At 41.9% G+C, this 23,551-nt stretch overlaps 1 protein-coding gene and 1 long non-coding RNA gene across 2 annotated transcripts in view; one reads left to right on the plus strand and one right to left on the minus strand.

Moving 5' to 3' along the window:
* The window catches only part of EPS15L1 (epidermal growth factor receptor pathway substrate 15 like 1), a 108,860-nt gene that overhangs the window by 31,543 nt on the left and 53,766 nt on the right, over positions 1-23,551 (minus strand). The window contains exon 22 of the mRNA XM_018568089.1: positions 11,987-12,119. Within this exon, the coding sequence (XP_018423591.1) occupies positions 11,987-12,119 (133 nt within the window). The remainder of the gene's footprint in view (positions 1-11,986; positions 12,120-23,551) is intronic.
* On the plus strand, positions 4,004-9,135 carry LOC108796593. The gene is made up of 3 exons (XR_001941814.1): positions 4,004-4,081; positions 6,741-6,743; positions 9,126-9,135. It is a non-coding gene; the product is annotated as an uncharacterized LOC108796593 (long non-coding RNA).

The raw sequence follows: 23,551 nt of genomic DNA on the forward strand, positions 1-23,551 counted from the left end.
CAGAAAGCCCTCACTGACCACCAAGGTAAGGTGACACGTTTTTAAAAATAAAATCGGGAACATAAAATAAAACATTTTTTTTTAAAATACTCACCTGATCCACCGCCAATTTTAGCCCCCAAGTCTTCCACGCTGTCAGAAGCTTGCAGGCGCTGTGTGCAGCTTCTGAGAAGATACGCTATTAGCGTAGCGGGCGCTTTGCAAAATGCGCAGCCAGCTTCCTCGCTATGCTAATAGCGTATCTTCTCAGAAGCTGCACACAGCAATCCTGCTCTGCCAGCAGTGGCATCGGATTTGGAGGAGGCCGATAACATCAGGGTGAAGAAGGCCTGAGTCACATGGAGTTAACCCCTGGATCAGGAGCAGCAGGTGCATGGAGTTCAGGTAAGTGAAGCACCACTCCTAAGGCTGCGTTCACACCTGGGCGTTTTTCAGTGCTGATCGAAGCGCTAAAAAACGCCCAACGCTCAAAATAGTACTTGAGCTTCTTTGGGGCGGATTTCCGCGCGGATCCATTGACTTCCGCATATTAGATTTCGTAAAACGCGCGTCAAATGCACGTTTCGTGGACAGAAAAACGTGCAAAAACGTGTGTTTGACCCGCATATTACAACCGCCCAGGTGTGAACCCAGCCTAAAAATGGAAAATGTATGCTAAAAAAACCAAAACAAAACATTCTTGTTTTAAAAATACTGTTGTCAGGACCCAGTCACGACATAAAGACTGCGTTCCAGTGCGTCCTGCCTGGCTCACTTTGTTTTGGGATATGAGGGGGCGTGGCGGTGCCATGAAGTCAATAGCACCACATGCAACCCACCCTCCCCCCGCGCCATGCGATCGCCGGCACCCAAACGCATGGAATATTAGTGCTCGCGTATTGGTCCAGTGCAATCTGCAAAAATGCTGCATGCGCTACTTTTTTGCAGATCACAATGTACCGGAACACAGGCACTAATTTGCCACGTTTGGGTGGTGGCGATCGCTCTGCGGGTGGGCGGCGTGGCTGCGCTGCTATTGACTTCAATGCACCGTCACGCCCCAAAACAAAGTGAGCTGGCTAAGTTGCGTTCCAGAGGCTGAATGCACTGGAACGCACTCTTTATAGTGTGACTGGGCCCTCATTGTTTACATCTGCTGCTAACAATATTCCATGTAAAAAATCCAAAAGGATAAAAAGGAGGACAGAAGCGCTACTACCATGGGATGACCGAGTGTAAACTGAAAAGACAAAATAAAGGCAACTGACAACTTACCATGAAGTGAGAGATGACGCGATGTCATCGACGAAAGGTGGATAGGTGGTGATCCTACAATAGTGTGAATGGTGTGCGCTCTCAGAAGTGTGTGAACATCGGGCACAGCGGATCTCAGAACCGGCAAGGCAGCGACACCTGCTCCTATACAAGTGGTCGGGCATCTCTAGAGACGCACGATCGCTTGAATGTAAAGCTACTCGTCGCCTAAGGCCTCACAAAGTCTAGAGCCGCCTCTGGATGCATGGGCATTCCACAGCCTAGGTATGGCTTTGGCATTTTTAATTATTCTAGGCTGTGAGGCATAAGGCAAGGCAAGCCAAGCATGCACTGCACCGAAAAGGATTTGAAATAGTTTCTTAAGATTGGGAGAGATATCAGCAGATTGAATCTGCTCCTGTTCCAAATGCTCAGAAACAGAAAATGCATCACCCTCCTCCTCTTGAAGAGAAGACGCCAGAGTCAGACAGACTCTGGAGGAGAGGCTGAGGGGACCTGCTTGAGGCCTCTACGGTCTGAGGCTTTCAAGAGGGCCAAGACCTTGGCAATGAATTCAGACATGATGGCTGAAAACTCCTCCCTTGACAAACAGGAGAACAGGGGTGCACCAGAGGGTGCAATGTAGGTCCCAGATGAAGGAAATGAATCAGACTTGTGGAAAGTGGTCAGGACTGTTAGGGCCAAGGCCTTTCGGGGAGAGATTACCTCCCCAGAGCCAGTGTGAGCTGGCAAAACCTGCAGACCCATTCCCCATGTGCGGCAAGGATCACCCCTAGGGGGGTACTCACAACCAACCACTGTGGTTGCGTCAAACACTGTGAGCAGCTGGAGACCATGAGACATTCGAGGATCACTGTGCTGTAAGTGGTAAAGTAAGTCATGCTGGTTAGTGCATGCACTGAAGGAAAATGGCGTGCACATATGCAGTGAGCCCGGTGATATCGAGGCCTCACAGGCACAGTAATAGCCTGTAAAGGGGAAAAAAGCCCTAACTTACTGCAACAGGTTTGTTGTCCTCCTGTAGAGAGAGACTACATGCTCAATGTATCAAGGTTATCATTTTACATTGAAAAATGTAGATACTAATAATCCATAAATTGTATTCTCTGATTGTGGAACTGGATGTTTTGAAGAGGACTTACTGTTAAGATCTTCTGAGATATGACAGAAGTACAGTGGTTTTCCTCTGCAAGATTAATTTTTAGCTAGCAGAAATACACAACTTTGAAAAGCACTTGTGAAAAGAAGGTGTGGTAGTTTCACAGAACTACAGGTGAAAGGAATGTGTGGGAAGCTAAAAACCGTTAATATGTGAGTGAATATGCTGTAAATGTACTCACATTTCTGTGGCATCTGTGCTATTTTGCAAGACACAACTTACAGCTACTCAAAGTGAGTACCTTCAAGAGTCTGCACAAGTGTAAAAAAAAACAGGACGGGTAATGAATACTGTTCACAAATTTGGCCATTTTGACGCTAGATTAAAATTGAACTCCAGGCAAGAAACAAAATGCACAGTTGAAATGCATAAGTTGTTTTACCAACCAAAGGCTTTGTATTTCTGTCCATTTAGTCCAGAGATATAAACAGCTCTGACACAGAACACTGCCAGCCTGGAAGGGGAGGAGACCTGAGCTTTCTCTGCTATAGTTTCAGTTTCACTTACAAATCCCCTCCCCATGCCCACCCTGTGATTAGGCAGTAAAACGAGGAGAAGCAGCAGACAGATAAGCTCATATTTCTATTACATTGTTCTCTCCTCCTATCAGCATGCCTCTTGCATTGCAACACCCCTGAGGGACTCCTTGTGCTGCTTCTCCTCCCTATCTGAGCTCTGCTATACAGTAGCTTGCAAGAGGCGGATACCAAGTCATTTAATGATGTATTAAAGAATACAGAGCTGCAATAATTAGTGCCTTTTATTTCTGCCTGGAGTTTAGCTTTAGAACATCCATATTTCATTTAATTTGAAGTTACACTTTAAACTTAATTAAGACCCTTAGCAACATGTATCAGGGCTTTGAACATTCAGTACACACTTCACTTTTCACACCAAATCTAGTGCCAGGCATGTCCAAGATCTAGGCTTACTTCTTTTTCTTCCCGGGACTACAACAAAAGCATCAGATGTATAAGCTTCTCAAGCACATATTAATACTCCTGCAGATTCTTATGTGGAAAGAGCTGCACTTTAATAATAATAAGTACACTAATGTGATTCTAAAAGTGAATAATGAATATAAAATTCTTTCAAATCGACAAGAAGAAGAAACTCAAAAAAAACAAAACCTCGAGATCAGAGATAAAATCCGTGAAAAATATATACTTTTTACTACAGGTATATTGAAGAAAAAATATAAATAGAGATAACAAAAAGTAAAGCAGCACAAAGGGGATATATTCTTAACAAACACCAAATGCAAACTAACACTGTGTTTAATTCATTCATAAAGTGCAAATAGTGCCCATAAAAGTCCAAAATTCATTTGCTTCCAGTCCACAGCAGCATATATAATGATCTCTTGGGTATGGACAACCCCGATCTCCCGTGATCGCCACGAAAAGGGAATTTTTGGAGTGCTGCTCACCTTAGTATCAGACCCAAACAAGGTCTGTTTGCTCTGTTCTTCCTTTCAAAATCGGGTGGAGAAAAAAACCCACCAGCGAACACTTTCCAGCAACTCCTCCTCCTACTAATGAACCCGTTTTGACAGTCTTCGGCGTTAGGCAAGGTATATGTCCCAGCAGATTGTGTTTCAGTATTTATTTCCCTCTCCAGGAGGAGATTTACTCTTCTACTGATGTCTGTCGACAAGCATAGGGTGCAGTCAAGGTACAAGCTGTTGCTCTCTCCTATGTGGTCAGTGTTTATTTAAACAAGGGATGCACTGATACCGGTTCTTCGGTATTTAGTACGTGTAGCGCTTATTTTTTCCGGTAATCGCCGATACTGAATACCGAAAGTCCCGTTAAGGAAACCAGGTGGCGTGTAATGACTCGCCACCTGGCTTCCCGATTAGCCGGGAAGCTGGGCGACATGTAAAGGCTCGCCACCCAGCTTCCCGATTAGCACGGAAGCAGTCTCCATGCTCCCTCGTCAACAGGTGCTGTTGGTTGCATAAAGTGGTCAAGGTGTTCAAAAATCAGGCTTCCCTGTGTTAAAAGGTACAGAAGTGCATTTACAATTATGCATTAAACACTTTAACCCCTTCATGACTGAGGCCTTTTAAAAAATGTTTGCACCCATGTTATATTCCACATTTTAGGCCTACAAATGACTTAAAACCCCCAAACATTATATATTTTCTGAAAGCCAAGACCCTATAGAATGAAATGGTGGCAGTTGCAAATTTTTATGTTGCACGATATTAGCGCAACTCCTTATCAAACCCCAGAATTTAGTGAAAAATGCACTTAAATGCCCCAAAACACAATACAGGTATTCCTCACTTAACGACCGAGTTCCGTTCCTACGACCAGGTCGTTAAACGGATTGGTCGTTAAGTGAGGAACTCTATACAGTACTATACTGCATTAGTACAGTACTGTATAGCGTTGCCGATGTACAGTACCGAACAGTGTACTGTACATCCGGCAATGGAAATACTTACCGAGACCTGCAGTGAAGATCGGGGGATGTCACTTCCGCCGGCGACCCGTCGCACTGACGCTGGCGCGGAAGGTCGGAGGTCGATCGGCGGTCCGTCGTAAGTGCGAGTGGTCGCAAAACAGGTAAGTCGGTAAGTGAGGAACATCTGTATAATACCCATTTGTTTAATACAATATAAAAGATGAGGTTACAACGAGTAAATAGATACCCAACATGCCCAGGTTAAAAATTGTGTGCGTCCATGAAACAACGGCAAAATTCAGTGCCCCAAAAAGTCCATAGAAGACACTTTATAAGCCCCTACAGGTCATCAGTTTAGAGATACCCAGAAATACTTTAGCTAGAATTATTGCTCTCACTCCAGCGTGCGCAGCGATACCCAACATGTGTAGCGCATCCGTCGTTTTAATACTTAGGCGCACCTGACGTGTGTTTACGTGAAGGCGCGCATGCCGGAGTGAGATAGATGGTGGTGACAGGTAGTCTTTAAGGTGATGCTGGGGGTCCAAAAGACCCCGTGTCACCTTTACACTCTCAATAAGCTATTGAAGTGCAGATCACACTTCATGAGCCCAGCACTGACAGCTATGGGACCGGAAGTGATTAAATCTGCATCGCTCACGGTCCCATAGAACGGGGAGGGGATCGACGAACGGAGGCTCGCCCATCTCCCCCCAGCTTCCCACCCACACCAAACAAGCCGGTCCCGGGCCCGTAGGAGGGGCAACGGAGCCCGGGAAACACGGCAGGGGTGTCGAGGGGGGCACCCGTTCACCGGCCCGTAGGAGATCTGGCGGCCACTGAGCCGCCAGAATCGCTTCTACTGTTAAGCCGACAGTCGGCTTTACAAGTTTAAACAGAGTCCCGGCGGAGTCTGATTAAACAGCCTCGATGCCAGTGACGTACACTGTACGTCGTTGGTCGTGAAGGGGTTAAATCAGATAAGGTAATAAAACATTACGTTTTTGCTTTTGCCTTTTCTATCTTTTGTTGCATCTCCTATCTTTTGCAGCGATGGTTGCATGACATTTCTGAGGGTGGGTTTTCTAAAGGTTACAATAGTGGACCATGCCACTTGTAGTCGGAAGCCGGTGTGATAGAGTGACAATTCAGGAGCAAAACTGGGAGACTGGGGCAGAGCATTGTCACCCTGAAGCTCCTGAACAAGGACTTTCAATACTAGTTCTACTAATTCTAGCCACAGTCCAATGTGACCCTTTGGTGTACACAAGCTGCCAGCCCATGGTCTGGGAATTATCCACAGACTACCAAGTGGTAGCTAAAGCTAAAGAAACTTTCAGGGTTTCAGCACCATCCATCCACTCTCCTAGACAGCATAGCCTGCTCAGTGACTAACACAGTGTGCTTCTTCCAATCATAGTGCAGTCTATTGCAGGAGCCAATATAAATATTCAGATACTTATGCATATTGGCTAGATTTAAGAATGCATTTAATTACTGGTAATGAACAAAAAAAACTTAAGTAGTTTGTTTTCTATATTTGTGCGGAGACTAGCTTTAAGCACTGTGAGAATGTGGATTTTTTTTTTCATTATATAGCAATGCAGTAGTTTGTGCACTTAGACAACCAGTCAACATGTATTTGTACATACACTATAAACAACTAGCACTATAAAAAGAACAACACTATGATTAAACACTGGTTGGTGCTCATGCAAAACCACCAGGTGGAAACAAATGCTACTTTAGGTCTAACCTACTCACAGTTGTTTTTTAAGATTTGTTTTGTTGCACAACTATTGTATTTTGACCTTGTTTCTGATATTGAGTTTGTACATAAGGACATCAGTATTTAACTACCTTCCGTCCATGGCCGTTTGTGAATGGCCGGACGGACGTCTGCTAGGAGCGGGAGGGCGTCTTGAGACGTCCTGCCCCTCCCCCTTCTCGTGTGCGGCACTCAGCGCGCTATTACATAGGGGATTCCTTAGTCCCCTATGTTATAGCAATAAAGTTAAGTCTAAAAAAAAAAAAGTTTAAAAACAAATTACAGCATTAAAAAAAAAATAAAGAAGCTAAAAAAATATTCACAAATAATAATTAAACAAAATAACACAAAAAATGTTTTAAAGTCCCCCGCCCCCCCACCACATACACACGCAAACATGCGTCGGGTGCGTCTATGTACAAAAACTACGATTGCGCCCATTACGCCGCACGTTACATATCGCCGCGAACGTCGCAGTGAGAACAATAAGTCTAGGGCCATCAATCACTGATGACACTAAACTGATGAGCGGTAAATACGTTGGCCAATTTTGGTTGCGGGAAGTTTTCTGCGATTTCGCAGGCGCGCGCAATTTTAAAGGTTGACATGTTTAGTGTCTATTTACCCGACGTGACCCCGTCTTTTATATTATACCAAAAAATTGGGGTGAAAATAAATGTTTCATAACATTTTATAGGGAAACATGGTTTTTTTTCAAAATTTAGGGTACTTTTTTTGTTATATAGTAAAAAATAAAAACCCCAGTGGTGATTAAATACCAATAAAAGAAAGCTCTATCTGTCCCCAAAAAATGGTATGAAATTCATTTCAGTACAGCGTTGCATGACGGAATAAACATCAGTCAAAGTACCGCAGCGCTGAATACTGAAAAATGGCCTGGCCAGGAAGGGGGTGAAACACCATGGCCTTTAAGTGGTTAAGTTACTCTGTCCTATTGACAACACAAGAAAAATCTACTTACAGGTATATACTACAGGCACCTAAAGGTAGGCAGCTTTCCCATGTTCCTGCTCTGCTTGAATGCTAGGCCTCTCTGAACAGCCAAAGCTTTGGTACCTACTGATAGTATTGAAGCTGATCACCCCGTCTTTTGGCCAATGAGACTGCCCACTACAGTGATAGGCCAATAGGAATGTATGTCTGGGAGAGAGCAGGCAAGCTCATAAACAGACAAACCTCAAGCAATGGTAGATCAGAACTGCCTAGCATTCAAACTGAGCAAAGGACAATGCAAGCAGGTACAGTGCATTCAGACCCTCTTCACTTTTTTCAGCCTTGTTATGTTGCAGCCTGATACTACAGTTGTCTACATTCTTTTTTTCTCATTAATCTACACTCAATATCCCCATAATGACAAAGTAAACAGAATTTTAGAAATGTCTGTGAATTTATTAAAAAGAAAAAAAACTGATATAATCACATGTACTTAAGTATTCAGACCCTTTACTCAGCACTTTGTTGAAGCACCTTTGGCATCAATTACAGCCTCAAGTCTTTTTAGGTATGACGCGACAAGCTTTGCTCACCTGGACTGGGGGATTTTCTGCCATTCTTCTTTGCAAATACTCTCAAGCTCAATCAGGTCAGATGGGGACTGTCAGTGGTCAGCCATTTTCAGGTCTCTTCAGAGATGCTCAATAGGGTTCAAGTCAGGGCTTTGGCTGGGCCACTCCAGGACATTCAAAGAGTTATCTCTAAGCCTATCCTGTGTTGTCTTGGTTGTGTGCTTAGGATCGTTGTCATGTTGGTAGGTGAACCTTCGGCCCAGTCTGAGGTCCTGAGCACTGTGGAACAGATTTTCATTGAGGATATATCTCTGTACTTTGCTCCATTCAGCTTTCCCTCAATACTGACCAGTCTTTCAATCCCTGCTGCTAAAAAACACCCCTACAGCATGATGCTGCCACCACCATGCTTCAATGTTGGGATTGTATTGGGCAGGTGATGAGTGGTGCTTGGTTTACTCCAGACATAACATTTAGAATTGAGGCCAATCTTGGTTTCATCATACCAGAGACTCTTGTTCCTCACAATCTGGGAGTCCTTCAGGTGCTTTTTTGCAAACTCCAAGTGGGCTTTCATGTATTTTGCACTGAGGAGAGGCTTCTATCTAGCCACTGCCATAAAGGCCAGGTCGGTGGAGGGCTGCAGTGATGGTTGTACTTCTGGAACTTCATCCCCTCTCCTCACAGGATCTTTGGAGCTCAGTCAGAGTGACCATCCGGTTCTTGGTCACCTCTCTAATTAAAGTCCCTTTCCCCCGATTGCTCAGTTTGGACGGGCAACCAGCTCTTGGAAGAATCCTGGTTTTGCCAAACGTCCTCCATTTGAGAATTATGGAGGCCACTGTGCTCTTGGGAACCTTCAGTGCAGCAGAATTTTTTTTTGTAGCCTTTCCCAGATCTGTGCTCTGCAATAACCTGGTCTCTGAGTGCTGCAGAAAGTTCCTTTGACCTCATGGCTTTTGCTCTGATACAGTCGGCATTGTCAGCTATGAGGCCTTCTATAGAGAGGTGTGTGCCTTTCCAAATCATACCCAATCAGTTTAATTTACCATAGGTGGGCTCTAATCAAGGCGTAGAAACATCTCAGAAACGATCGAGAAAAGGGAGGCAGCTGGGCTAAATTTCAAGTGTTGCAAAGGGTCTGAATACTTATGCCAATGTAATATTTTAGTTTTTCCTTTTTCATACATTTGCAAACATTTCTAAAATTTAGTTTTTACTGTCATTAAAGGGGTACTGAGTGTAGATTAATGAGAAAAAAAGAATGTAACTGTAGTATCAGGCTGCAACATAAACAAAACTGACAAAGTGAAGGGGGTCTGAATACTTTCTGAATGCACTGTATGGCTAGGTATTATTTTTCACCTGGTGATCCAGCCAGTAACACACTTCCTGTCTTAGGGTGGCTCCACTCTGTGCAGGGCCTGGGACCGCCACGGTGGGTCTCCCCACAACGGAAGTGATGTGTATTACATCACTTCCGGTATTACTTTACATTGTACATTCCAGGAGAGGCAGATCTCTGCTTCCTCAGCTTCTTTGGGGTCCCTAGATGACATTATGTGTCCATAAAGAGGACCTGTCACACACTATCTGATATCACATGGGGGGCTTGTTAGGGGATTGTTATCCCCCTATGTGATAGCAATAAGGTTAGTGTAAAAAAAAATGTTTAAAAATATAAAATACATTTTAAAGTAACATCAAAGAAAAAAAAAATGGGGGCATTTTTTTTTAAAGTCCCACGTGCGCACAGATACACACGCAAACATGCATAGGTGCGCCTACGTGCAAAAACGAAAATTCCACTACACATTACATATCGTCGCAAGCGTCGGAGAGAAATAATTCTAGGGCCATCAATCACTGTTAGCACTAAACTGATGAGCGGTAAATGCTTTTAAAGTGTCCATTATGGGAAATTTTGGGTATTGTAGTTTTATGCAGCTTCACGGGCGAACACAATTTTAAGGCTTGACATGTTTGGTATCTGTTCACCCGACGTGACCCTGTCTTTTATATTTTACCCAAAAATTGGGTATTATATTTTGTTTCTATGCACTAAATTTGATTTTAGTATATTTCATCCTAAATATACTGGTTTGATAAACATTTCCACAAATACCGTGCGACATAAAAAATGGCAACTAGCATTTTTTTTATTCTACAGGGCGTCTGCTTTCAGAACATATATCATTGTTTGGAGGTCTAAAGCTGTTTTCTAGCCAAAAATGAATATTTTATCATGTGTGCGCAAATAGTAAGAAATCGCTCCAGACAGCAAGTGGTTAAGAATTTACAGCAACAGGTCTTTGTTTTCCTTTTGGGATAGAAGTTTTATATAAAATAAAAGCAATTCATTAGAATTGGGAAAAGAATATCTTGATGTTTTATACATTGCAAGGATTTTAGCAAACTTTGCAGACTAGTGAAACCTACACCTGCGTTTAAATCACTTCCTCCTTTACGTGAGAAGCCCTTGCCTGCTGAAGTCACTTTATCAGGGCAAAAAAACGCTAGTAAAAGTAGTAAGCTTTTTAAACATACAGAAGATTACATTTCTGGAGCAGCTTATACACTTACAGTGTACAGAATGCCCCACCTGCCATGGTTACAAGGAAGTGACATTTGAATTGTTGTCAGGTGTTGAAAATCATAGCTGACTGCAGATTAAAATGGAAAGGAAATGTTTACCAAAAATTACAAAGTTACCCATAGAAAGTACGTAAAATGTGGTCGGCAGGGGAAGGCCTTAGGTGCCACACCCTATGAAAATGAACCAAGACAAAACACTGAAGCCGAAGACTAGGAGAGAGAGGTTTCTTTAGGCACATAATAAAGCCTTCAAAAAGTTACATCAAAACACACAGCTTTATTATTTCAGTAAAAGGACAGAAGATACATTTAGTTGAACTGCTGGTTTACAAAGTTACCATTAAAGTGATATTAATATCAAAGGTTTTTAAGCTATTTTAAATGCTGATTAAATCACTTACAATGAATGCTGCTCCTTGATATTTAAAAGTTCCTGCAGGATCAGCTGGTCCCTGAGCACTGGCCCTAATATCCTGTTTTAGGAGGGCTCCTTTCCCTTGCAGGGTCCTATGGAGACACCGTTGTGTGTAATAGCAAGTTGAGTGTCTCCCCATACACAGGCACTGTAGGGCAAGCCACACCCATGCTCCCCTCTTCTCCAACATACAACTGCTGGAGACTGCCCTCTCCTTTGTTATCTTTTACTAAACAGGAGGTTCAGTGAAGCGGATCTGAGAGAGTTGGAGCCAGCTATTCGGAAACATGTAAGTGCTTGGACAAAAATGAAAACAAAATACTTTGCTGACCAATGTATATTTGTTTGAGCTGGACTCCAATAAAAAAAAAAAAAACATTTGAGAGTGTAATACTACTATAATTAAATGTTATTATAATACGCCATTTGCAGAGCATGTTGGGTTTTCTAACAAAAACACTGAGGGGAATTTATCAAAACTTGAGCAGGCAAAATCTGGAACAGTTGTGCACGGCAATCAATCAGCAACTCCCTTTAGATGTTTTTTGCTCACATCTAATAAGATATCATTCACATAGGGGATGCTTTTTCAATTATTAAATTGATTTAAAGTAGGACAAATCTGTAAAACTGATAGCTCAGAGCAATGCTCCTTGTATGTAATCCGCAGGACTGAATTGTCAGTTTGATAGTTCTGTGCATACATAGTGCAAGGACAGTTTCTTGGCCTGCAAAAGTATATTTTCTCTCAGTTGTGTCCTTAACAACCAAGACTGCCATTTAACACAGAAAATGTTTTTGAAAACAAATGCTAGACACTGAAAACTGAAATAAAATAGATATAAAGTGCAGCTTACCACTTGGAGGCTTTGGCCGTGGTGGGACGCTTCTCTTGGGCGGCAGTGCTGGCATGTCATGTTTGCTTTTAAAGGGGTCCTCTGAGAAACCAGAGCCTGGAAAAGTAGCTGCAAAGGGATCGGGAGTTTGATGCTGAAATACAAAGAAAGCAAGAAATTGGATAGAATAATGATTGCTATTTTCATTTAATTTTAGACAAAAACAGTTTCTTACATTCTGAAAAACCTTCATAGCACTGCCTTTTGTTCAGAGTTATCCCTGCCCATTAATCAATAGGTTTTTTTATACAAGCTTTCAACGCACGCTTGATTTGAATCTGAGTAGACAAAGCAAGCAAATTATTCTGGGTGTTTGGTTTAGAAGATCAGCTGATCCACATTCATTAGCAGCACTTCCAACCGTACAAGTAATACAATATATTGAAGCTCAGCGTGACACCCACGGCAGGTTCCTCCATCCATGACTACCCACACCCCAACCAAGCCCCCCATCCCCACCCCGTTATTCTGCAACTATTTTTTCTTTTTATTCAGTAAGCTTACAGCTGGCCATACATGGTTATATTTCTTTTATTCAACCTGCGGGCCGAGTGAAAAAAAAAATATAACATATTCTACTGCTGTGTGCTTTATATTCGGTCAGCCAAAACGATTATCAGAAGAGACTAACATCAACTTTATAAAACTTAGCAAAAGTGTGAACAGAAGACCAAGTTGCAACCTTACAATTTGAGTAACAGAAGCTTGATTCTGAAATGCCAAAGAAGTACTAACTGCAGAAAATAGGAAGAGGAGGAACCTTATTCAGCAACTCATAACCTTTGATGAAAACTTGACAGCTGAACAACCTTTTCTAGGTACTTCTGGAAGAACAAAGAACACCTAAAGGAAGCTGTGCCTCACAGATAAACTCTAACAGCCCGCACAACATCTAAACAATGAAGAGAAATCTCCTTAGGATGAACAGGAGCTAGACAAAGTGAAGGTAAAACAATGTCTTCATTTAAACGAAAAGACAAAACCACCTTGGGTAAAAAGGAAACCTGCGGTCTTAAAATCTGAAGAACCGATAGGGTTCCTTACAGAACAAAGCAGACAACTTGGAAACCCTTCTAGCTGAGGCAACCTTTTTGAATAACAAAGAAATTACTCGGATAGGATCAAAAGAAGGTTTTTGTAGAACAGATAAAATCAAGTTCAAATCCCAGGGAGGAAGGAGACCCAACAGGAGGGGCCATGCGTGAAACTCCCGGAATAAAAGTATAATTTAAGAAATTATAAGCAAGAGGATGTTGAAAAAGAACCGACAACGCAGATGTTTGACCCTTTATGGTACTCGGAGCTAAACCCCAAGTTGAAAAAAGACAACATTTGCAAAATAGAAAAAAGGATGCAATGAAAACCCCAAGGACTCACAGCAATGAAAATAATCCTTCCACGCACAGTGATAAATCTTAGAGGTAGAAGATCTACCTGCCTTAAGCATAGTCGGAATAACAGAATCTGAAATTCCTTTGTCTTTTAAACACTTGGATTTCAACAGCCAGGGCATTAGGTCAGCGACCCGAGAAGCAGGGTGGAAGATTGGGCCCTGAGATAACAAATCAGTCAGATCTGGAAGAAGCCAGGGATCGTCTGCCAAAAGATGAACCAAATCGGCATACCGGAACCTGCAAGCCCAATTTGGAGCAACAAGAAATTACTAAAATTCCTTTACGTTCTATCCTGTGAAGCAGACAAGGTTATAGCATCGGTGGAGGAAAGATAAACATTAGCGTGTACTTTCCACATGCGCCGTTGGATCCCTTGCTCTGGACACAAACCTGCCCATCTTCTTGTGACGAGAAGCCAGAAGACTCACATCCGCTGTTCCCCAGCCGTGGCAAAGTTGTTGGAAAACCTCTGGATGAAAAGACCATTCGCTCAGATCCAGAAGTTGTCTGCTGAGAAAGTCCGCCTGCCTGGTTTCTACCCCAGGAATGTGCACTGCTGAACTTGCTGGAACCTGAAGTTCCACCCAATACAAGATCAAATGTACTTCCATCGTTGACGACACACTCCTGGTGCCGCCCTGGCGATTGATGAATGCCATCGCTGTAACATTATCTGACTGAATCCGAATCAGACACCCAGACAGAAGACGGGTCTAGTGAAAACGCCAGACAAAATCACCCCCAAGCCCAGGAACATAGATTGGGAGCTTAGATTCTTTCAAAGACCAACAGCCCTGCAAGGACAGATGATTCAAGAGACCACCCATCCCACAAGACTAGCGTCCATTGTGACCATCTTCCAAATTATGAGAAGAAATTACTTTCCCACTGTCAGCGCAGGAGATCTCAACCATCACGACAGAAACATCCTGGCCGGGGCACACAAACTGAACATCTTGTCTAGCGATAGAGGAGACTTGTCCGATGCTGAAAGAATATTCTTCTGTAAAGTTTTGGAATGTAACTGAGCAAAAGGTACTGCTTTGAATATTGGCACCATCAATCCCAGCATTAGAGAGGAGCGTAGATGAGAACGAAGTGACCGAACTTGATCCTGCAACTTCAATATTTTGCTTAAGGGGTATCCAATAGAAGACCCAAATATTCGAAGCGATGTGACAGAACTAGGGACGACCTCTCAATGTTCAGAATCCACTGAAGTCCACTAATTGTGCAGCACCATCTGGACATTGAGCTTCAAAGTAGGAAGAGACTGTCCATGGAGTACAGGGTTGTCTAAGTATCCGGAATGCACTTGTGACGAAAGCCGAAGTCAACCAGAAGGGAAGGCTAAAAATTGATAATGAAGTTCACCTATCACAAAATGAAAGAACCGCTGATGGAGTTGGAGATACAGGAATGTGTAGATACACATCCTTTGTCTATAGAAACCCAAAAAATCTCCTCCAAGAGAGGCGACAACCGACTGAATGAACTCCATCCAGAATTTAAGATTAGGAACAAATGCATTAAAGGAGAACTATGGGGTCAGTGTTTTCCCCCATAGTTCTCGTTAGGGTAACAGGAGGACACAAACTAGCGTCCTCCCGTTACCCTAAGCTCAGTATACCGTGAGCAGCTTTCAAATCCAGAATCGGACAAAGTCATCCATTAGGTTTGAGAACCCTAAACAGGATTGAGTAAAAACCTTTAAAATGTTCTGCCAAAGGAATGGGAATAATAATGCTCTGCCAAAAGGGGAATAATAACCTCCAGATCCAACAGACCTTGAACTGGGCAAAAAAAGGTTCATTCAATGCTGCCGAGACATAAGAAGGGGGAACACACAGAACGGAGGAGGAGGAGGATGACAATATATTCAGAAATTTGAGTTTCCCACATCTCTGCAGATTCCATCAGGTGTCCCCCCACCAGATATAGGAAAAGCGGGAGCAGATCTTCATGCTAAGCAGACTATTTAAATGCCATGAACATCTAGAGGGTCCAAACGTTTGGAAGTATAAGATGTCTTTTGAAACTGGGAACCAAAGAAATGTATAAAAAAACTGGAAAAGAAGCAGGCTTATGCTGCTGATCCCTAATTTTCCACATCTGAGGTAACTGTTTACTTTTACCTCCTGTAGCTTTTTAATAATCTAAATCCATGGTAGCTCTACAAAGACCACCTCTCGCGTAGGGTAAAAGCAAAAGTCCCTTTTTGCATTGAGGTTCCGCCAAGCCGCACTAAAACTAGATAGTCTTGTGTATCTGAAAGAAAAAGACAGACCCACGAGACAACAGACCACAAGCATCAAGAAATGCATCACGTATGAAATAAGAAGCAACTGATTCACACAATCAATAAAATGTGAATCAACTCCAGCAGCCACCTATCCTGTACTCAATGATGTCCAAGCAGCCAAAGTCTGGGTAATAATAACCGTAGCCAATAATAGTTAAAGCCAGTTAACTAATAATTGGTACAAGAAAGATTCTCCTTCAGATCAACCAAGTGTTGAGTACAAAGGCCTACCTAATTGTATACAAATTGACTGGATAGATTAAGTTAGATACAAGTTAGATTAGATACAAGATTGAATAGTCAGATTGTAACGTGTGGAGTGACCCTAAGGAGCACAGGTCACCATAACCACACCTCAGAGGCCTTGTAATGTACATAGGGCTGCAACAGCTAATCGACTAAGTCAATTATAATCGATGACGGAAAAAGTTGTCAACGCTTTCCATCATCGATTAGTTGCCCTGCTCCCGGCTTCTCCTTCCCACCTCACTCAGCTCTCAGACCAGCTCGCCGTTGCCAGACTCGCCCGTCCGCATCCACGATCAGCACAGCGAGATGGCACAGGGACAAGATGAAGCAAGGAGGAGCAGGAGTGCGGGGACGGCAGCCATCGACAGACAGGACCACGATCTCAGAAGACAGTTGCTGGGAGACTGCTCAGGTAAGACTGCCTGCACTTTCCCCCCCACATGGCACAATTCGCTGTATTAATGTATTGCTGGGATAGTGGGATTTGTATTCCTTTATAGCTGATGGTACATTGTGCTGTATATTATACAGAGCAATGTACCATCAGCTATAGAGGAATATAAATCCCAGCAATCCATTATACACTGTATGTATAATGTACTATTGCTGGGATTTGTTGTACTCCTCTATAGCTGGTGGTATTCTGCATTGCACTGTCTAATGTATGAATAAAACGAACTGCGCAAGTAACAAGTGGGTCATCACATCGAAGTCCTGGCCTCTTAGAGACAGTGGGAAATGTAACGACTTGCTGACCGGGGTGTTAAATCCCCTTCCTGTCTAGGCCATTTTTCAGTATTCAGCACTGCGGTACTTTGACATTTATTCAGTCATGCAACACCGTACTGAAATTAATTTTATACCATTTGTTGGGGACCGATAGAGCTTTCTTTTGGTGGTATTTAATCACCACTGGGGTTTTTATTTTTTACTATAGTAAGTACAAATTACCAAACATTAAAAAAAAAAAAAACAGTTTCGCCTACATTATGTTACGAAACATTTATTACTAATTGGTAAAATATAAAAGATGGGGTCACCTCAAGTAATCATTGACTCTATGCAAAGCCTGATGAAAGGACCCTGTGTGGCCCAGAAAGCGCTTGTTTGTTTATATGACAAAGAACTTCAATAAATGAACATTTTTTTATCCTAAGAAGGATGTTGGTGTGCCGGTGACAACTCTGAGCATGCGAGCAGAGGGGGAAAAAAAGCTGTATTTTTGCTTACGTCCGTCCGTTTATTTACAAGTAGTTAAAAAACAAACTCCAGATAAAAAAGGTGTTTAGTCAATAAGAGACTAAAAGCACACAGCCAAAGTAAAATTTAAAGGAGGAAAACACCCACCCTTATTTATTTATTTTACTCACAACTCCACGTTCCTGTTGCCAACATAGCAGGAATCTCCAGGTAATACTGGCCTGACCATTAAATGATGCAAACAGGAACACAGGACCACAGCAGGACAACCTGCGACCTGCTTCATGACAGCTGGAGAGACTTCCAGGATTTAACTTATCCGGCATGAATCTCCCAGTTTTGATGGCTAGCTAGAGAGGCTTCCAGGATTTTAAAATATCCGGCATCCTGCTCTTGGTAGTTGAATCTTGAATAAAGAAACAAAATAAACTAAAACAAATAGGCCAGAAAAGAAGGAGACATCCATTCTCCTGAGGACACTAAGCTAAACTGGCAGGTGGGAGGAGTTATGTCCTTAAAGTGACAGGCTTTTTTTTTGCCTAGTGTCCATTTCTCCTAGAGGCAGCAGCATAACCCTACCTCTCAGAATTCTTCAGAGCTATGTCCCTCAATGGGCGACAGAGAAATATGTATGCCACAACTGTTATTTTCTTCTCAATTTATTGTAATCGAGACATGCTTAACCATGTACGTCACAATTTGATATACATCTTTTCGTAATAGAACTTTTAAAATTAAAAAGCCATTCCAGGCACCATGATTTTAATATCTTTCTATTTCCTGGTCTCTGCAGTGCAATTTTTTTTAGAAACTTAATTGGCATAAAAATTATATTTCATACAACTTTTGCCCCCAACCCGCACCCGCCAAGATGGACTGTAGCTATGATTGACAAAAGTTTTGGTGTTTCCGCCACTCTGAATGCATTCACAAACTACAGCCTGTTATGACACTGCAGCAATAATGATGCATGCATAGCCGCAGTGACATCACAGGCTGTGTTTGGTGAATGTAAGCAGGGTAGAGACAACAGCAGCACCAGTGTCAATAATAGCTGCAAGGCTGGTGTTGCCTGGGGAGGGTGGTGGACAGCAGTACATTGTGAACTGTACGAGACGGCAACTATAAGCAACATTTTAAGTACTAAATTTCTGTTAGACTTTTTCTGTTGGAGGTTACTTTTAGGAGGTATATACAGTATATCATTTGACCCACACTGACATAAAAATGTACCTATTTTTTATATTATGTGCTTATTTTATTTTGCTTAACCCCTTCGTGACGGGACTTTGTGCCTATATGACCGGCCACGTACACTGTACGTGACGAGTTATATCAGGCTTTGTAATGCCGGTAACCGCTGATTCTCAGCAGTTACCAGTCATTAATGAATGCCTCAGTATTGAGGCATTCATTAATGAAATAATTAAGGTTTTTGTAAAAGCTTCTTCGTTTCATTACAGAAAGAATTAAGCCGTTACATGCAAATACAGGACCGCAATTTGCGATCCTGTATTTGACAGCTGAAAATAGCAGTGAGGTAGCAGTGAATCATCTCTCTGCTATTTGTTTTGACAGCTCGAGAGCCCATGTTTAGATACATTTCACTAACAAGATACAATGTATATCTTTTGAGTGAAATGTATCAGTTCTGATCGTCTAGGCACGATCAAAGAGCTTTTAGGGAGATCTGAATCTGACTAAAGTCAGGATCAGTCTCTAAGGTTATTATTAGCTGTTCCTAAGTTTGGAGCAGCCTAATAGCCAAAAATTAAAAAAAAAGTTGATCTATCAAGCATAGTGACTGATATAAACTGACAAGAAAAAAAATGTTGTTTTTTTAATGTTTTTTTTTTACAAAGTGTAAAAAGAATTAAAGTGTAAAACAAAATTAGGAAAATAAAAATTATATATAAATATATTTTTATACTATAATTAATATAAAACATATCTTAATTCCTCATTTTTTTATTTTATTCAAACTAAGTGAGGGGTTAGGTACACATATGTGATATAATTATATAGCCCTATCTGTCCTCTAAAAAACAACATATAATATGTGTGGGTACATTTAGTAAGAAAGTATATTACTGCTGTGGAAGAATCACACATCAAAAATGTAAAAAGTGTGTCAGCCATTTATGAACAGAAACTGAAAACTAGCACAGTCATGAAGGGGTTAAAATTGCTATTCTGTTATTATGTTTATTTGTTGTCCTCAATCTATAAGTCTGTAAACAATCAGTTTTGGAGAAATACAAATGTAATAAATGATTTTTAAAAAATCAATTTCATAGCTCCAACTATTTTTTTTATAAACAAAAAACAGCTTGCGTTTCTAACCGGTATCCGGCAGCCGTTGATATTCGTTCAAAGATCAAAAACGTTTGTGAAAGCAAAGTGGTTTCCTCTATTATGTTTTTAAATCACCTTTGTGTTGGAAAGCAGAGAAACGAAGGTAGGAATGAGTGGGTGTCCATACCACTTTGTCTTCCTCTATTAACTGTAGACTTTCGTGTTGTAATCCTGTTAGTACATTATAGGTCAGTGGTGCCCCCATTTTTTGTGTTAAGGTTATACTTTTCACAAGAGACTTACAAAAAAAAAAAAATGGGCTCTGGTGGTTCGTACTACATTTTCAATCAATTCTCTCTCCTACATTTATGCACTCAGATACAGGATTTTGAGGGGCCAGGAGGAACATGGGGAGAAATACTCCTGCACTTGCAATACCTACATGAGTGTTCAAACCACAGTGGAACTCCAATCTGACCATTACTGCAGGAGCGCATTGAATTGTTCCATGTGCTACTAAAGACTCAAGCTGCTTCAGCGAACTTTGGCAAGTGTGGCACTGTCGGCACCGTCCATTTCTCAAAAGTACATTTTTTAATCCATTTTTTGTTGGAAGTCTGAAATGTCCCATCCAAACATTGACTGCAGCCAATCAGCTCGACAGGGGGGGATTCTTCCATCTACCTCTTCTAGTATATGGCCAGCTTCAGTGCAATAACAGAAGTGCAAGAGACCACATGTAGACTAACAACCCACAAAACAAGTCTAATATACACATGGGTTTGGTCAGCTGGGCTGAAGAAAAAGCTTGAAGCACTGGTATTTGTGCTTCATATTGTACACCCCCAAAAACCTAGTCTTCCCCTTGATATCATATGAATGCCATTGAAGAATACAGCCAGTGCATTTGCCTGAAGGTTCTAAAAGTGGCTCAACAGTTAAAGGAGAACTATGGGGTCAGTGTTTTTCCCCATAGTTCTCCTTAGGGTAAATCCAGGTACTTGTGACACAGGCCCCAAGTCTCCTTACAAGTACCCAGGGCTCTCTCCTGATGGCTCTCCTTTCAGGGACACCCCTCCCCGCCTGCAGCGCCCTACACATTTGGTTGCACTAGCACTGCGAGAGGGAGCTAAGGAGAGTGAGCTGACTTGCAATCACGATCTTCCAACAACTAGTTAATGGCCACCCCTGTTATAGGCAAACCTTATTACTATGGAATACAAGTGGTATTCCATACTAATGAGGCATCAGGGCAAGATGGGTCTGGCCAGCAGACAAGTTCTCAGTAGAAACCAATGAGGCAGCAGAGAGAATCTTGGCAAAGACAAGCTAGACTGCAAACAGGATCTCGGGAAAAGCAGTCTTAACAGGCTTAGTTTAGGTAGCAGTAAACTTTCCAAAGCGTCAAAAGGGACAGATGGCGGGTATTTCACCTTAGCATATGTAACCTGAATAGCAAACTACCATAGCCCGATATCACCGCTCCTTCACAACAGCACTAGAAAGAATGGCGGGTGCACACTGACCGAGTCAGTCTTGCTCCAGCATCAGCAATTACTCTCAGAATAAAAGTCCAGTCACACACTGCAAGCTTTGCTAAAAATTTTATTTAGTACACAGGTACACATTGTCCCGCCAATAGATACTCTGACAAGTTTCACGTAACAATGGGCTTAGTCTTAGATTGCTTAGGTCATAGAGACTATGACTAAGCACATTATTGGGCGAAATTTTTCAGAGAGGATCCACGGTGGGACGATGCGTACCTGTGTACTATAATACATTTTACAGCAAAGCTTGCTGTGTGTGACCAGACTTTTTTCTGTGAGTAACCAGAAGAGCAGACTGGCAGTTAAAAAAATAACCAAGGGATTTAGGCTTTAAATCCAGTGCAATGGAGGCCTTTTGGAGGTCAATCCGGGGAACAGCAAGTTAGCAATCCCGCGTTCAGGAGAGAAGTCTAATGCATAGGGATATGTAAAGGCATTCCAAACTTAAAGAGCTTTTAGAATTGGAAAGTAATTAAAAGCCCTGTGATATTGGGTTAGAATAAATATTCATAGTTTGCTTTACAACTGAACTCCAGGATAACCAAATACTGTATCAAAACCAGACTTACTTGAATTCTTACTTAACCCCTTCATGACTGAGGCCCTTTTTTCCATTTTTGCACCCATGTTATATTCCACATTTTAGGCCTGAAAATGACGTAAAACCCCCCAACATTATATATTTTCTGAATGCCAAGACCCTATAGAATAAAATGGTGGTAGTTGAAAATGTTTATGTTGCGCAATATTAGCGCAACTCCTTATTAAACCCCAAAATTTAGTGACAAATTTAATTAAATGCCCCAAAACACAACAAATTACCCATTTTTTTAATGAAATATAAAAGATGAGATTACGAGTAAAACGATACCCAACATGCCCAGTTTACAGATTGCGTGCGACCGTGAAACGGCGAAAAACTGCAGTACCCCAAAAAATCAATAAAAGACACTTTAAAAGCCCCCACAGGTCATCAATTTAGAGATACCCCAAAATACTGGCCCTAGAATTATTGCTCTCACTCCGGCGTGCGCGGCGATACCCAACATGTGTAGCGCGTTCGTCGTTTTCATGCGTAGGCGCACCCGACGCGTGTTTTGGTGACAGAACTTGTAAGTGAAAGTGTAACTGCAGCAAAGAAAGATCAGGTCTCCTACCTGCTAGTCAGGGCTGTGTTATCTGTGTAATTAGCGGTTTGCCTGGAGCTCAGCCTAAAATGTGATAAGTGATTGCAAAGTCACTAGTACTATAAACAGCAGCACATTTCTTTATGGACCCCTTCATGAAGGCTATAAAACATACAAGATTAATCCATAGAAATGCACAATTCAATTGCATCTTAATGTAAACAATATAGTCTGTTGTCTGTGAAGGTTCTCATTCATCCAGGCCATGGTATATCTAAAAGATAAGTCAAGGCAACTGGACTTGCTGTATTTTCTTGAAGACATTTCATTGGTCATCCAGAAGCACCAGAATGATGAGCTCATCTCTGCCATTCAGCTTTCTCAATTCAGAATGACTTGTACAAAAATTATCTGGGAATACATTTGCATAATTGGAGCTAGGAGGTGTTAATAACTTGCCCAGAGAGAGGTGTTAAAACAGCATTGTATGTGGCAGACAATAGATGTCTCACCCCCCACCTCTATTCAAGCTTGGCTTCTCCATTTTTACATAAATGGCCTCTTTCACGCCTCTTTTAGACCAGTCCTCCTCCCTGTCTACGATGCGTACTTGACTGTCTTCAAAGGAGTGACCTTTTTCCTTTAGATGTAGGTATACTGCCGAATCCTAACCAGAGGGTTTGGCTCTTCAATGCTGTGCCATACGCTGGTGTAGCTGCTGTTTTGTTTCACCGACATACAATTCTGAGCACACATCACTGCACTGGACTGCAAACACAATGTTCTTCATATTGTGTTTTGGCATTGGGTCTTTTGGGTGAACCAGCTGTCACCTGTTGGATAGAGGCAAGAGAACAGCACCACGCCCCCTTAATTCCAAATAACACGGTATAGAGCAAAAGGTTGGGCCTTTTAGCTGCAAGAAGTCCCACCTCTTGCTCTATACTGTGCTATTTTGCATCTTAATGTAGTCAGAGGACAACCCTTGGCAACAGCATATGCTTACCGGAAACTAAAGCTACTGGCTGAAAAATCCAAAATGACTGATTGGATTTTCCATCATGATCAATCAGCTAGGATTTTTTGTCCACAGCCAAAACATGCTATTGGGGTGGGGTAGTAAGGTTCCCTGGTGGCATATGTATGTATACAGATATAAATCGTTGTTAAAGTGGACAATTAGCTGTTAATATGTTAAATATGTAAAAATTTTATGTATTTGACTCTGATGTATTCTGTATTTTCTTATAGAATTTAAATTAAATTCAACAAATCTTCAAATCTTCCTACAATAGCTGGAGAGTTTAGTTTGTTCCAATCTGTCATAATCTACAGATGACACCTTAACTATAAAATCAGAATGCTCTACCAATCAGATCGTTAACAACAAAGATATTCTATGCAAACAA

Source organism: Nanorana parkeri, unplaced genomic scaffold (assembly GCF_000935625.1).
Source record: "Nanorana parkeri isolate BGI_ZX_2015 unplaced genomic scaffold, ASM93562v1 scaffold1135, whole genome shotgun sequence".
Lineage (NCBI taxonomy): Eukaryota > Metazoa > Chordata > Amphibia > Anura > Dicroglossidae > Nanorana > Nanorana parkeri.